This window comes from Mobula birostris, chromosome 3 (assembly GCF_030028105.1).
Source record: "Mobula birostris isolate sMobBir1 chromosome 3, sMobBir1.hap1, whole genome shotgun sequence".
Taxonomy (NCBI): domain Eukaryota; kingdom Metazoa; phylum Chordata; class Chondrichthyes; order Myliobatiformes; family Myliobatidae; genus Mobula; species Mobula birostris.
The window spans coordinates 4,031,642-4,049,112 of NC_092372.1; the positions used below are offsets into that span (position 1 = coordinate 4,031,642).

The window sequence follows — 17,471 nt, forward strand, 5'->3', positions numbered from 1 at the left end:
ACAACAGTGCCTCTACCTCCTCAGGAGTCTGCAAAGATTTGGCGTGTCATTGAAAACTTTGGCAGACTTCTATAGATCTGTGCTGGAAAGTGTGCTGACTGGCTGCATTATGGCCTGGTATGGGAACACCAATGCCCTTGAGTGAAGGATCCTACAGGAGATAGTGGACTTGGCTCAGTACTGATGGGTAAAACCCTCCCAACCATTGAGCACATCTACACGAAACGTTGCTGTAGAATAGCAGCATCCATCATCAAAAATCCTCTCTACACAGTCCATGCTCTTTTCTCACTGGTGCCCTCAGGTAGAAGGTATCGGTATCTCAGGACTCGCAACATCAGGTACAAGAACAGTTACTACCCCTGTTGAACAAAAGGGAATACTACACTCATTTAAGGACTCTATTATATTATTGTTTCATGCTCATTATTTATTGCTATTTATGTATATCTGCATTTGAATCAGAATCAGGTTTATTATAACAGGCACGTGTCGTGAAATTTGTTAACTTAGCAGCAGCAGTTCAATGCAATACATAATATAGAAGAAGAAAAAAGTAAAAGTAAATCAATTACAGTATACGTATATTGAATAGATTAAAAATCATGCAAATACAGAAATAATATATATTAAAAAAGTGAGGTAGTGTCCAAGGGTTCAATGTCCATTTAGGAATCGGATGGCAGAGGGAAGAAGCTGTTCCTGAATCACTGAGTGTGTGCCTTCAGGCTTCTGTACCTCCTACCTGATGGTAACAGTGAGAAAAGGGCATGTCCTGGGTGCTGGAGGTCCTTAATAATGAACGCTGCCTTTCTGAGACACCACTCCCTGAAGATGTGCTGGGTACTTTGTAGGGTAGTACTCAAGATGGAGCTGACTAGATTTACAACCCTCTGCAGCTCCTTTCTGTCCTGTGCAGTAGCCCCCCATACCAGACAGTGATGCAGCCTGTCAGAATGTTCTCCACAGTACATCTATAGAAGTTTTTCAGTGTATTTGTTGGTATACCAAATCTCTTCAAATCCTAATGAAGTATAGCCGCTCTCTTGCCTTCTTTATAACTACATCGATATGTTGTGACCAGGTTAGATCCTCAGAGATCTTGACACCCATGAATTTAAAACTGCTCACTCTCTCCACTTCTGATCCCTCTATGAGGATTAGTATGTGTTCCTTCGTCTTACCCTTCCTGAAGCCCACAATCAGCTCTTTCATCTCACAGACGTTGAGTGCCAGGTTGTTGCTGCAGCACCATTCCACTAGTTGGCATGTCTCACTCCTGTACACCCTCTCCTCACCACCTGAGATTCTACCTACAATGGTTGTATCGTCAGCAAATTTATGCATGGTATTTGAGCTAAGCCTAGCCACACAATTTGCTTACAGTTTACAGTTACTTGTCTATAGATTTGCTATGTATACCTGCAGAAAAATAATCGCAGCATTGTATGTGGTGACATGTATATACTCTGATTATACATTTTACTTTGAACTCTATAACTTTTTAACTAGTTCCATGAAACTTTGGCTAATTGAGACAGCTGCTTAATCGAGCAAAATGTACAGGTTCTGATGTGTCACGGTTAGCCAGAATGCACGGTACAGTAATGCCTTTCTGGCCAATGTGGACAGACTGAGCAGACTGGTCCTCTTCTGTAAAGTAAATTTGATTCACTTTGGCTTTGGGGATTGAGAGTTAGTGCCTGGCATTAGGGTTAGTGTTACTCTCTACACTCCAGTAGAAACTGACCTCAGGGTTTAATAAACATGGGGGGCATAACAATGTAGTGGTTGGTGTAACACTTTAGCCAGTTGTAAGTTTGAGGTTCAATTCCTGACACTGCCTGAAAGAAACTTGTACGTTCTCTCGATGACCGTGCGGGTTTCCTCCGGGTGCTCCAGTTTCCTTGCACATTCCAAAGACGTACGGGTTATATTTGTACATACAGCACTGGACAGGTTCTTCCAGCCCAATATAGAACATAGAACATGGAATAGTACAGCACAGTACAGGCCCTTCAGCCCACAATATTGTGCCGACCCTTAAACCCTGCCTCCCATATAACCCCACCATCTTAAATTCCTCCATATACCTGTCTAGTAGTTTCTTAAATTTCACTAGTGTATCTGCCTCCACCACTGACTCAGGCAGTGCATTCCACGCACTAACCACTCTCTGAGTAAAAAATCTTCCTCTAATATCCCCCTTGAACTTCCCACCCCTTATCTTAAAGCCATGTCCTCTTGTATTGAGCAGTGGTGCCCTGGGGAAGAGGCACTGGCTATCCACTCTATCTATTCCTCTTAATATCTTAAGATATCTTAATATCTTAATACCTCTATCATGTCTCCTCTCATCCTCCTTCTCTCCAAAGAGTAAAACCCTAGCTCCCTTAATCTCTAATCATAATGCATACTCTCTAAACCAGGCAGCATCCTGGTAAATTTCCTCTGTACCCTTTCCAATGCTTTCACATCCTTCCTATAGTGAGGCGACCAGAACTGGACACAGTACTCCAAGTGTGGCCTAACCAGAGTTTTATAGAGCTGCATCATTACCTCGCGACTCTTAAACCTTATCCCTCAACTTTTGAAAGCTAACACTCCATAAGCTTTCTTAACTACCTTTTCTACCTGTGAGGCAACTTTCAGGGATCTGTGGACATGTACCCCCAGATCCCTCTGCTCTTCCACACTACCAAGTATCCTGCCATTTACTTTGTACTCTGCCTTGGAATTTGTCCTTCCAAAGTGTACCACCTCACACTTCTCCGGGTTGAACTCCATCTGCCACTTCTCAGCCCACTTCTGCATCCTATCAATGTTTCTCTGCAATCTTCAACAATCCTCTACACTATCCACACCACCACCAACCTTTGTGTTGTCTGCAAACTTGCCAACCCACCCTTCTACCCCCACATCCAGGTCGTTAATAAAAATCACGAAAAGCAGAGGTCCCAGAACCGATCCTTGTGGGGCACCACTAGTCATAATCCTCCAATCTGAATGTACTCCCTCTACCACCACCCTCTGCCTTCTGCAGGCAAGCCAATTCTGAATCCACCTGGCCAAACTTCCCTGGATCCCATGCCTTCTGACTTTCTGAATAAGCCTACCACGTAGAACCTTGTTAAATGCCTTACTAAAATCCATGTAGATCACATCCACTGCACTACCCTCATCTATATGCCTGGTCACCTCCTCAAAGAACCCTATTAGGCTTGTTAGGCATGATCTGCCCTTCACAAAGCTATGCTGACTGTCCCTGATCAGACCATGATTCTCTAAATGCCCATACATCCTATCTCTAAGAATCTTTTCCAACTGCTTTCTCACCACAGACGTAAGGCTCACTGGTCTATAATTACCCGGACTATCCCTACTACCTTTTTTGAACAAGGGAACAACATTCGCCTCCCTCCAATCCTCCGGTACCATTCCCGTGGACAGCAAGGACATAAAGATCCTAGCCAGAGGCTCAGCAATCTCTTCTCTCGCCTCGTAGAGGAGCCTGGGGAATATTCCGTCAGGCCCCGGGGACTTATCTGCCCTAATGTATTTTAACAACTCCAACACCTCCTCTCCCTTAATATCAACATGCTCCAGAACATCAACCTCACTCATATTGTCCTCACCGTCATCAAGTTCCCTCTCATTGGTGAATACTGCAGAGAAGGATTCATTGAGGACCTTGCTCACTTCCACAGCCTCCAGGCACATCTTCCCACCTTTATCTCTAATCGGTCCTACCTTCATTCCTGTCATCCTTTTGTTCTTCACATAATTGAAGAATGCCTTGTGGTTTTCCTTTACCCTACTCGCCAAGGCCTTCTCATGCCCCCTTCTTGCTCTGCTCAGCCCCTTCTTAAGCTCCTTTCGTGCTACCCTATATTCCTCAATAGACCCGTCTGATCCTTGCTTCCTAAACCTCATGTATGCTGCCTTCTTCCACCTGACTAGATTTTCCACCTCACTAGTCACCAATGGTTCCTTCATCCTACCATTCTTTATCTTCCTCACCGGGTCAAATTTATCCCTAACATCCAGCGAGAGATCTCTAAACATCGACCACATGTCCATAGTACATTTCCCTGCAAAAACATCATCCCAATTCACACTGCAAGTTCTAGCCCTATAGCCTCATAATTTGCCCTTCCCCAATTAAAAATCTTCCTGTCCTCTCTGATTCTATCCTTTTTCATGATAATGCTAAAGACCAGGGAGCAGTGGTCACTGTCCCCCGGATGCTCACCCACTGAGAGATCTGTGACCTGACCCGGTTCGTTACCTAATACTAGATCTAGTACGGCATTCCCCCTAGTCGGCCTGTTAACATACTGTGACAGGAATCCGTCCCGGACACACTTAACAAACTCTGCCCTGTCTAAACCATTGGAGCTAATCAATTGCCAATCAATATTAGGGAAGTTAAAGTCACCCATGATAACAACCCTGTTATTTTTGCACCTTTCCAAAATCTGCCTCCCAATCTGCTCCTCATTATCTCTGCTGCTACCAAGGGGCCTATAGAATACCCCAATAGAGTAACTGCTCCCTTCCTGTTCCCGATTTCCACCCATAAGAGGATCCTGCAGCATTCCCCACCCTTTCTGTAGCTGTAATAGTATCCCTGACCAGTAATGCCACCCCTCCACCCCACCTCCCAATGAGCCATGCTGTCCAACAACCCTTAGCCTAATCACGGGACAATCTAACTGCCTTTGGGCTGTGTGAGGAAACTGGAGAGCTGGAGGAAATCCACAGGGACAACGTACAAACTCCTTACAGTGGATGCAAACACGAGGAAATCTGCAGATGCTGGAAATTCAAGCAACACACGCAAAGAGTGCTGGTGAACGCAGCAGGCCAGGCAGCATCTACAGGAAGAGGTACAGTCGACGTTTCGGGCTGAGACCCTTCGACAGGACCCTTCGTTTTGTGTGTGTTCGTTACAGAGGATGCTGGAAATGAACTCTGAACTCTAGAACGCCCTGAGCCGTAATGGCGGCGTGCGGACCGCGACACTACCACGGCACGGGTTCAGGGTAGTGAATCGTGGGCATGCTACTTTGGTGCCAGAATCGTGGCGACACTTGTGGGCTGCCCCTGGCACAATCTTCACTGATTTGATTTGACAAAAAAAATGGTGTTTCACTGTCTGTTTTGATGTACATGTTACAAATAAAGCTCATCTTTAAACAAAAATCGTCATGACCAGAAAATCAACAGCTGCCAGGACTGAACCTCGGAAGGTTCCACATTGAACTGGTTAAAGAATCAAACAGCTGGAAATACCACTGACAACTTCCCATAAAACCTCATGTTAACCCTTTGACCAACGATTATTAAAAGGTCAAAGTTTTATTGAAGACATCTTTGTATTTCTTATCACAGTGATAGCATAACTAGGCTAATTATTGCATACTTATCTACCCATTGAGATGAAAGGGTGGCCCTTTCAATGAATATTTCAATGTGTATTGCATTTATCTATCTGATCAGAATTTCTAGGTGTGTCTGTCTCCACAGTAACAAACATCAGCTACAAATCCCTGTGTGGACCTGTAGAATCCCCTTGCTGTGCATGTGCAGAAAGTTGAAGATTTCAGAAGTCATCTTATGGAAGCCTGGCCGAGGTTTGACATTGTCATAGTAATGGTGGGTGATGTAAAACCCAGAGGGGTCCATGGGAAATGCCCAGAAGCCATAGAGGTGGACCTCTTCACACAACTCCATTGCAGCAGTGACCAGCATAAGGCCACTGCTGAGGCGCTTCGCTCTCAGCCCGTATCTCATCCAGAAACGGGAAACATTCTCAAGGTAGCGGGGATGGAAATAGAACGTGGACTGCTGTGACTCAAAGTCGTCCAGAACATACTTGACTCTGAATGAAACGTCCGTGTTGCGGGTGTTGTAGAAAGCTGGCATGACTACAGATGCATTTTCATAGGCTTGTAGGACCTCGTAAAATGGCCGCCTCCACTTTTCCAGCTTTTGAAATCTAAAAGCAAAAACATTTTCACAACAAAGCTCAATAAGGGAAATTTCTCTTTTTCAATTTTAGTCCCCATTATTACTTTTCCATTTCCCAAAGTCATTAATCTGTAAATTGCTTCATTAGTGTCACATGTACAGTGAAAAAGTTGCCACAGTAGCGAAGCCGTTAGCATGACGCTACGGCAGCTCAGATTGTCAGAGTTCAGCGTTCAATTCTGATGTCACCTGTAAGGAGTCTGTATGTCCTCCGTGTGGAATACAGTCTAACAGCTACAGAGAAGGTGCACTGCAAGTAGACCAGAAGACCATAAGACACAGGAGCAGAATTAGGCCATTTGGTCCATCGAGTCTGCTCTGCCATTCAATCATGGCTGATCCTTTATCCCCTCCTCAGTCCCACTCCCCAGCCTTCTCTCTGTAACCTTTGACGCCGTGTTCCATCAAGAACTTGTCAATCTCTGCCTTAAATATACCCAGCGACCTGGCCTCCACAGCTGCATGTGGCAACAAATTCCACAAATTCACCACCCCTTGGCTAAAGAAATTTCTCTGCATCTCTGTTTTTAAATGGACACCCCTCTATCCTGAGGCTGCCCCTCTTGTCCTAGACTCTCCCTCCATGGGAAACATCCTTCCCACATCTACTCTGTTAATGCCTTTCAACATTTGAAAGGTTTCAATGAGATCCCCCTTTATCCTTCTAAATTCAGGCAGGTACAGACCCAGAGCCATCAAACGTTCCTCGTATGATAACCCTTTCATTCCTGGAATTATCCTTGTGAACCTCCTCTGGACCCTCTCCAATGCCAGCACATCTTTTCTAAGATGAGGAGCCCAAAACTGTTCACAAATACTCTAGATGAGACCTCACCAGTGCTTCACATCCCTGCTCTTGTATTTTAAACCTCTTGAAATGAATGCTAACATTGCATTTGCCTTCCTCACCACCGACTCAACCTGCAAATTAACCTTCAGGGTGTTCTGCACAAGGACTCCCGAGTCCCTTTGCATCTCAGATTTTAGGATTTTCTCCCCATTTAGAAAATAATCTGCACATTTATTTCTAATACCAAAGTGCCTAACCATGCATTTTGCAATATTGTATTTCATTTGCCACTTTCTTGCCCATACTCCTAAACTGTCTGTCCTACCTGTTTCCTCAACATTACCTGCCCCTCTACCAATCTTAGTATCATCTGCAAATTTGGCAACAAAGCCATCCTTTCCATCATATAAATCATTTATATACAGCATACAAAGAAACGATCCCAACATCGACCTCTGCAAAATATCACAACTCACTGGCAGCCAACTAGAAAAGGATCCTTTTATTCCCACTCGCTGCCTCAACTAATCAGCCAATGCTCCAACCATGCTAGTAAATTTCCTGTATTACCATGGGCTCTTAACTTGGTTAACAGCCTCATGTGTGGCACCTTGTCAAAGGGCTTCTGGAAGTCCAAATATACAACATCCACTGCACCCCCTTTATCTATCCCAGGTGTGATCTCCCGAAATAATTCCAACAGGTTCATCAGGCAGGAATTTCCCTGAAGGAAACCATGCTGACTTTGTCCTATCTTCTCCTGTATCACCAAGTACTCCATCACCTTGTCCTTAACAATTGACTCCAACATCTTCCCAACCACTGGTCTATTACTCCCCTTCTGCTGCCTTCCACCTTTCTTAAAGACATTTGCAATTCTCCAGTCCTCTGGCACCATGCCAGAGTCCAATGATTTTTGAAAGGTAATCACTAATGCCTTCACAATCTCTACCATTACCCCTTTCAGAACCCTAGGGTGCAGTTCCTCTGGTCCGGGTGACCTATGTACCTTTAGGTCTTTCAGCTTTTTGAGCACCTTCTCCCTTGTGATAGTAACTGCACCCACTTCCCTTCCCTCTCACATTATGACATCAGGCACACTGCTAGTGTCTTCCACAGTGAAGATTGACGCAAAATACTCATTTTCATCAACCATTTCCTTGTCCTCCATTATTATTTCTCTGGCCTCACTTTCTCGCGGTCCTATATCTACTCTCATCTCTCTTTTATTTTTTGCGTACTTGGTAAAGTTTTACTATCTACTTTGATATTGTTTCATCTTTTCACTCCTAATGATTCTTTTAGTTGCTCTCTGTAGGGTTTTAAAAGCTTCCCAGTCCTCTATTTTCCTGCGAATTTTTGCTTTGTTGTGTGCCCTCTCTTTTGTTTTTACATTAGCTTTGACTTCCCTTATCAGCCACAGTGTACTATTTTGCCATTTGGTGTTTCTTCGTTTTTGAAATAGATCTATCCTGCACCTTCCTCATTTTTCCAGAATCTCACACCATTGCTGCTCTGCTGTCATCCCCGCCAGCAGCTCCTTCCAATTTACTTTGGCCAGCTCCTCTCTCATATCACTGTAATTTCCCTTACTGTACTGAAATACTGCTACATCAGACTTTACTTTCTCTCTATCAAATTTCAAGTTGAACTCAATCATACTGTGATCACTGGCTCCAAAGGGCTCTTTTACCTTAAGCTCCCTCATCCCCTCTGGTTCATTACATAACAGCCAATCCAGTATACCTCAACAACAAACTGCTCTAAAAAGCCATCTTGTAGGCATTCAACAAACTCACTCTCTTGGGATCCATTTCCAACCGGATCTTACCAATGAACTTGCATGTTGAAATCTCCCATGACATACATAACATTGCCCATTTAACATGCCTTTCTATTTCCTGCTGTAATCTGTGGTCCACCTCCCAGCTACTGTTGGGAGGCCTGTATATAACTGCCATCAGGGTCCTTTTACCCTTGCAGTTTCTTAACTCAACTCACAAGGATTCAACATCTTCCAATCCTATGTCACCTCCTTCTACTGATTTGATGCCATTCTTTACCAGCAGAGCCACGCCTCCCCCTCTGTCTACCTTCCTATCCCTCCAATACAATGTGTAACCTTGGACATTCAGCTCCCAGCGACAACCATCCTTCAGCCACGATTCAGTGATGACCACAACATCATACCTGACAATCTGTAAAAGTGCAACAAGATCATCCACCTTATTTCTTATACTCCATGCATTGAGATATGACTCTGCCATAGTTGGATGTATCAGCAAGGAAGATGAGGTCAAGTACAGGGCTACTGTAGGAAACTTTGTCACATGGTGTGAGCAGAATTATCTGCAGCTTAATGTGAAAAAGACTAAGGAGCTGGTGGTAGACCTGAGGAGAGCTAAGGTACCGGTGACCCCTGTTTTCATCCAGGGGGTCAGTGTGGACATGGTGGAGGATTACAAATACCTGGGGATATGAATTGACAATAAACTGGACTGGTCAAAGAACACTGAGGCTGTCTACAAGAAGGGTCAGAGCCGTCTCTATTTCCTGAGGAGACTGAGGTCCTTTAACATCTGCCGGACGATGCTGAGGATGTTCTACGAGTCTGTGGTGGCCAGTGTGATCATGTTTGCTGTTGTGTGCTGGGGCAGCAGGCTGAGGGTAGCAGACACCAACAAGATCAACAAACTTATTTGTAAGGACAGTGATGTTGTGGGGATGGAACTGGACTCTCTCACGGTGGTGTCTGAAAAGAGGATGCTGTCTAAGTTGCATGCCATCTTGGTCAGTGTCTCCCATCCACTACATAATGTACTGGGTGGGCACAGGAGTACATTCAGCCAGAAACTCATTCCTCCAAGATGCAGCACAGAGCGTCATAGGAAGTCATTCCTGCCTGTGGCCATCAAACATTACAACTCCTCCCTTGGAGGGTCAGACACCCTGAGCCGATGGGCTGGTCCTGGACTTATTTCATAATTTACTGGCATAAATTTACATGTTACTATTTAACTATTTATGGTTCTATTACTATTTATTATTTATGGTGCAACTGTAACGAAAACCAATTTCCCCCGGGATCAATAAAGTATGACTATGACTACTACTACTATATAACACTTTGAGTTCTGTATTTGTTACCCTTTTTGATTCTGCATCCCTAATGCACTGATACTCACCCTGCTGGCTGCAATTATGTCCCATTATCTGCCTGCCCTTCCTGCCAGTATGATTGCATGCTATCTTTGCTTTTTTACCATCTGTCCTATCCTGGGCTCCTTCACTCCGGAACCCACCCTCCCCCCTGCCAAATTAGTTAAACCACTCCCCAACATCTGTACCAAACCTGCCCACAAGAATATTGGTCCCCCTTGGGTTCAGGTGCAGAATGTCACCTCTGAACAGGTCATACCACTCCCAGAAGAGATCCCAATGATGCAAGAATCTGAAGCCCTGCCCCCTGCACCAGCTTGTCTGCCACATCATAATTTGCCAAATCATCCTGTTTCTACCCTCACTAGCACCCAGGGGTTAATAAGGTGCAAAATCATAACGAGGTCAATTATGAAGTTAAGAGTCCACCTTATTATACCAGGGAACCATTCAATAACTCAGTCATGGACAGTCCAAGCCCGGTGTGAGAGGGGGAGGGTTGGTCATCGGGCTAGCAACCTCATCCCGTAAAAACCCAGAGCTACAGAAACACCAACAGAAGTCCTCATTCCTGGCAGAGGAAGGGAACACCAAGAAAATACAGTTGAAGTCAGAAGTTTACATACACATTAGCCAAATACATTTAAACACAGTTTTTCACAATTCCTGACATTTAATCCTAGAAAACATTCCCTGTCTTAGGTCAGTTAGGATCACTACTTCATTTTAAGAATGTGAGTGTCAGAATAATGGTAGAGAGAATGACCTATTTCAGCTTCTATTTCTCACATCACATTCCCAGTGGGTCAGAGGTTTACATACACTTTGTTAGTATTTGGTAGCATCGCCTTTAAATTGTTTAACTTGGGTCAAACGTGTTGGCTGGCCTTCCACAAGCTTCTAATGATAAGTTCCTGGAACTCTGTTCCATTCCTCCAGACGGAACTGGTGTAACTGAGTCAGGTTTGTAGGCCTCCTTGCTCACACATGCTTTTTCAGTTCTGCCCAAAAATTTTCTATTGCATTGACTTCAGAAAATGATGTCAAGTCTGGTTCATCCTTAGGAACAATTTCCGATGGGAGAGGGGAGAATGTCTGGGTGAGGGTGTTTATGACTGTACTGCCCAATGGGAGAGAGGAGATTGTCTGGGTGAGGGTGTTTATGACAGTACTGTCCGATGGGAAGGGGAGAATGTCTGGGTGAGGGTGTTTATGACAGTACTGTCCAATGGGAGAGGGGAGAATGTCTGGGTGAGGGTGTTTATGACTTTACTGTCCGATGGGAGAGGGGAGAATGTCTGGGTGAGGGTGTTTATGACTATACAGCCCAATGGGAGAGGGGAGAACGTCTGGGTGAGGGTGTTTATGACTATACAGCATGATGGGAGAGCGGAGAATGTCTGGGTGAGGGTGTTTATGACTGTACTGCCCAATGGGAGAGGGGGGAATGTCTGGCTGAGGGTGTTTATGACTATACAGCCCGATGGGAGAGGGGAGAATGTCTGGGTGAGGGTGTTTATGACTTTACTGTCTGATGGGAGAGGGGAGAATGTCTGAGTGAGGGTGTTTATGACTATACAGCCCGATGGGAGAGGGGGGAATGTCTGGGTGAGGGTGTTTATGACTATACAGCCCGATGGGAGATGGGAGAATGTCTGGGTGAGGGTGTTTATGACTGCACTGTCCGGTGGGAGAGGGGAGAATGCCTGGGTGAGGGTGTTTATGACTTTACTGTCCGGTGGGAAAGGGGAGAATGCCTGGGTGAGGGTGTTTATGACTTTACCGTCCAATGGGAGAGGGGAGACTGTCTGGGTGAGGGTGTTTATGACTATACAGCCCGATGGAAGAGGGGGGAATGTCTGGGTGAGGGTGCTTATGACTTTACTGTCCGATGGGAGAGGGGGGAATGTCTGGGTGAGGGTGTTTATGACTGTACTGTCCGATGGGAGAGGGGAGAAGGGAGAATGTTGGGGGTGTGTCGGGTTTTAGGATGGGTGGGATTTAGTTACACTGTCTGCTTTCCTGAGTCAGTGAGACAGTTGGAACATGCACTCTACATCAGTAACCCACATCCAGCACGCCTACATCCTGCAACAACAGCAACAATTGAGAGAATGGAACTCATCCAGCCACAGACTGTGTTCCCAGAGTGGATCAGTGATCGTTCTTTCAGAACCAACGTTCCTCATCGCTCTTGTCATCAGATTGTCTGTCCATTAAGACAAATGGTGAAAGGTCCCCAACAGTTAATCCATCATCTTCGGCCTCCGCAGGCTACCCCAGTACAGGAGCAATGTGGGATTGTACTCCCATTCCACCCCCACTCCAGTACACTTCCCCAGGATACCGCAGGTGAAACAGGATTCGGTGCAGGCTTGTAGAATCACGTGACTCTGAATGAATGTGAACACGAACCTGCCACGCTGGGATACAGTCAGTGAACTAACTCACCTCTCCATCACAATGCTTGGATTTATTGTCACAATATCCGTCTTCAGTCCAACATCCGTGCTGTATTTCTCGGAGATCGGTGGCAAGTTACACCTGATGCAGAAGCCAACAGGGAGACAGACCATCAGACACAGGAGCAGATTTTGGCCATTCAGCTTATTGAGACATGCCTGATTTATTATCGTTCTCAACCTCATTCTTCTGCCTTCTCCCCATAATCTTTGATGCCCTGACTAATCCAGAGCCTTAAATCCTCTGCCTTCAATATACCAGAGATTCACCACCCTCTGGATAAGAAAATTCCTCATCATCTCTGTTCTGGAGGAACATCCTTGAATTCTGACGCTGTGCCCTCTGGTCCCAGACTCACCCATGACAGGAAACATCCTCTCCACATCAACACACAAAACACGCTGGAGGAACTCAGCAGGTCGGGCAGCATCCATGGAAAAGATCGGTCAACTATAATCTCCAGCCCCTTGGTATGAACATAGAATTCTCCAAACAACAGGAATTCTGCAGATGCTGGAAATTCAAGCAACACACATCAAAGTTGCTGGTGAACGCAGCAGGCCAGGCAGCATCTCTAGGAAGAGGTGCAGTCGACGTTTCAGACCGAGACCCTTCGTCAGGACTAACTGAAGGAAGAGTGAGTAAGGGATTTGAAAGTTGGAGGGGGAGGGGGAGATCCAAAACGATAGGAGAAGACAGGAGGGGGAGGGATGGAGCCAAGAGCTGGACAGGTGATTGGCAAAAGGGATACGAGAGGATCATGGGACAGGAGGTCCGGGAAGAAAGATGGGGGGGGGGAACCCAGAGGATGGGCAAGGGGTATATTCAGAAGGACAGAGGGAGAAAAAGGAGAGTGAGAGAAAGAATGTGTGTATAAAAATAAGTAACAGATGGGGTACGAGGGGGAGGTGGGGCATCAGCGGAAGTTAGAGAAGTCGATGTTCATGCCATCAGGTTGGAGGCTACCCAGATGGAATATAAGGTGTTGTTCCTCCAACCTGAGTGTGGCTTCATCTTTACAGTAGAGGAGGCCGTGGATAGACATGTCAGAATGGGAATGGGATGTGGAATTAAAACGTGTGGCCACTGGGAGATCCTGCTTTCTCTGGCGGACAGAGCGTAGATGTTCAGCAAAGCGGTCTCCCAGTCTGCGTCGGGTTCTCCAACTTCCAGTAATTCCCCCCCCCTCCCTTCCCCTATCCCTATGTCACTCTGCCCCCTCCCCTAGCTGCCTACCACCTCCCTCATGGTTCCGCCTCCTTCTACTACCCATTGTGTTTTCCCCCATTCCTTCTTCACCTTTCCTGCCTATCACCTCCCTGCTTCCCCTCCCCCACCCCTTTATCTTTCCCCTTACTGGTTTTTCACCTGGAACCTACCAACCTTCTCCTTCCCACCCTCCCCCAACCTCCTTTATATGGGCTCTGCCCCTTCCCTCTACAGTCCTGACGAAGGGTTCCGACCCGAAACGTCGACTGATCGTTTCCACGGATGCTGCCCGACCTGCTGAGTTCCTCCAGCGTGTTGTGAGTGTTGCTTTGACCCCAGAATCTGAAGAGTATTTTGTGTTTTTATTCTCTCCACATCCACTCTATCTAGGCTTTTCCATATTTGATAGGTTTCAATGAGAACCTCCCTCCCCCTCATTCTTCTAAACTCCGGTACAAATCTAGTTAGACCAGAAGACCAGAAGACATAGGAGCACACGCAGGCCATTCAGCCCATCAAATCTGCTCCACCATTCATCATGACTGACCCCAATTTCACTCAACCACATACACCTGCCTTCTCACCATATCCTTTGTTGCCCTGACTGACCAGGAAACTATCAACTTCCACTTTAAATATACCCACGGACGGTCTCCACCGCAGTCTGTGGCAGAGCATTCCACAGATTCACCACTCTCTGGCTAAAAAAATTCCTCCTTACCTCTCACTGCTACGGGTAGAAGTTCCCACTTGCTTCAAAAAGGCCACAATTATACCAGTGCCTAAGAAGAATAATGTGAGCTGCCTTAATGACTATCGTCCGGTAGCACTCACATCGACAGTGATGAAACACTTTGGGAGGTTGGTTATGACTAGACTGAACTCCTGCCTCAGCAAGGACCTGGACCCATTGTAATTTGCCTATCGCCACAATAGGTCAACAGCAGACACAATCTCAATGGCTCTCCACATGGGTTTAGACCACCTGGACAATACAAACACCTATGTCAGGATGCTGTTCATCGACTATAGCTCAGCATTTAATACCATCATTCCCACAATCCTGATTGAGAAGTTATAGAACCTGGGCCTCTGTACCTCCCTCTGCAATTGGATCCTTGACTTCCTAACCAGAAGACCACAATCTGTGCGGATTGGTGATAACATATCCTCCTCGCTGACGATCAACTCTGGTGCACCTCAGGGGTGTGTGCTTAGCCCACTGCTCTACTCTCTATATACACGTCACTATGTGGCTAGGCATAGCTCGAATACCATCTATAAATCTGCTGACGATACAACCATTATTGGTAGAATCTCAGGTGGTGACGAGAGGGCGTACAGGAGTGAGATATTCCATCTAGTGGAGTTGTGTCACAGCAACAACCTGGCACTCAACGTCAGTAAGACAAAAGAGCTGATTGTGGACTTCAGGAAGGGTAAGATGAAGGAACACATACCAATCCTCATAGAGGGATCAGAAGTGGAGAGAGTGAGCAGTTTCAAGCTTTCTGGGTGTCAAGATTTCTGAGGACCTAACCTGGTCCCAACATATCGATGTAGTCATAAAAAAGGCAAGATAGTGACTACACTTCATTAGGAGTTTGAAGAGATTTGGTATGTCAATTAAATAGACTCAAAAACTTCTATAGATGTACCGTGCAGAACATTCTGACAGGCTGCATCACTGTCTGGTGTGGAGGGGCTACTGCACAGGGCCGAAAGAAGCTGCAGAGGGTTGTAAATCTAGTCAGCTCCATCTTGGGCACAAGCCTACACAGTAGGGAGCGGTGTCTCTGAAAGGCAGCGTCCATTATTAAGGACCTCCAGCACCCAGGGCATGCCCTTTTCTCACTGTTACCATCAGGTAGGAAGTACAGAAGCCTGAAGGCACACACTCAGCGATTCAGGAACAGCTTCTTCCCCTCTGCCATCCAATTCCTAAATGGACATTGAACCCTTGGACACTACCTCACTTTTGTAATATATATTATTTCTATTTTTTGCCAGATTTTTAAATTATTTAATATATGTACACTGTAATTGATTTATTTATTTATTTATTTTCTTCCTTTCTTCTATATTATGTATTGCATTGAACTGCTGCTGCTAAGTTAACAAATTTCACGTCACATGCCGCTGATAATAAACCCGATTCTGATTCTGATTTAAAAGGTCGTCCCACTATTTTGAGGCTGTTCCCTCTAGTTAGGATAACCCCAGCATATGAAACATCCTCTCCCCCCCCCCTTATGTAGTCATTTTAACATTCAGTAGGTTTCAAGGAGATCCTCCCGCATTCTTCTAAATTCCAGTGAGTACAGGCCCAAAGCTGCCAAACACTCCTCATATGTTAACCCCTTCATTCCCAGAATCATCATCGTGAACCTCCTCTTAACTCTCTCCAATGACAACATATCCTTTCTGAGATATGGAACCTAAAACTGTTGACAATACTCCAAGTTAGGCCTGACTAGTGTCTTATAAAGGTTCAGCATTATCTCCCTGCTTTTATATTCTATTCCCCTTGAAATAAATGCCAACATTGCACTTGTCTTCTTTATCACAGACTCAACCTGTGAATTAACCTTCTGGGAGTCTTGCATGAGGACTCCGAAGTCCCTCTGCACCTCTGATGTTTGAATCTTCTCCCACTTAGATAATAGTCTGTAGTATTGTTCCTTTTACCAAAATGTATTATCATACATTTCCCAACACTGTATTCCATCAGCCACATTTTGACCAATGTTCCAATTTGTCTAAGTCCTGCTACAATCGCACTACCTACCCCGCACCTATCGTTGTATCATCTTCAAACTTTGCCACAAAGCCATCAGTTTCATTATCCAAATCATAAACAATCTGAAAAGTAGCGGTCCCAATGCTGACCCCTGAGGAACAACTCATGACCAAATTGATCATGATCAATGAATCTGTTATCTCCTCAGCAACCTCTCTCAGGACTCTGGGACGTAGTCCATCTGGCCCAGTGAGTTATCCACTTTAAGACCTTACAGTCTGCCTCACACGTTTTCCTTTGTAATAGCAATGGTACTCACTCCAACTCCCTGACACTCATGGACCACTGGCACACAGTGAAGAAGATGCAAAATACCCATTAGGTTCATCTGCCATTTCATTGTTCCCCGTTACTACCTCACCAGCATCATTTTCCAGCGGCTCAATATCAACTCTCACCTTCCTTGTACTCCTTATACAACTTCATGTTTTGCTTTGTATTATTGGCTAATTTGCCCTCATATTTCATCTTTTCCCTTCTTATAACCCTTTTAGTTGCCTTTTGTTGGATTTTAAAAACTTCCCAATCATCCAACTTCCCACTCATATTTGCTACCTTATATGCCCTTTCCTTGGCTTTTATACAGTCCTCAACTTCCCTTATCAGTCACCGTTACCTACCCCTGCCATTTGAGAACTTCTTCCTCTGTAGGACATATCTTTCCTGCACCTTGTGAACACATTCCCAGAAACTTCAGCCACCTCTGTTCTGCCATCATCCCTGCCAGTATCCTCCTCCAATCCACTTGGGCAAGCTCCTCTCTCATGCCTCTGTATTTCCCTCTATTCCATTGTGATACTGATACATGTGAGTTATGCTTCTCCCTCTCAAATTGCAACATGAATTCAATCATATTATGATCATGGCCTCCTAAGGGTCCCTTTATGTTAGGCTCCCTGACAAGATCTGAGTTATTACACAGCTCCCAATCTAAGACAGCCTTTCCTCTGGTAGGCTTGAGCACAAACTGCTCTAACCTGAGTAGTCTTGAAAGTGTGAATGAGAAGTGGAATCATA

The 17,471-nt window shown here is 45.3% G+C and overlaps 1 protein-coding gene across 1 annotated transcript in view; it reads right to left on the minus strand.

Moving 5' to 3' along the window:
• Positions 1 to 252: 252 nt before the first annotated feature.
• The window catches only part of st8sia5 (ST8 alpha-N-acetyl-neuraminide alpha-2,8-sialyltransferase 5), an 85,723-nt gene continuing 68,504 nt past the window's right edge, over positions 253 to 17,471 (minus strand). The window contains exons 6-7 of the mRNA XM_072252158.1: positions 12,434 to 12,526; positions 253 to 6,001 (exon numbers count right to left, since the gene is read on the minus strand). Of these exons, the coding sequence (XP_072108259.1) occupies positions 5,539 to 6,001; positions 12,434 to 12,526 (556 nt within the window). The 3' untranslated portion in view covers positions 253 to 5,538. The remainder of the gene's footprint in view (positions 6,002 to 12,433; positions 12,527 to 17,471) is intronic.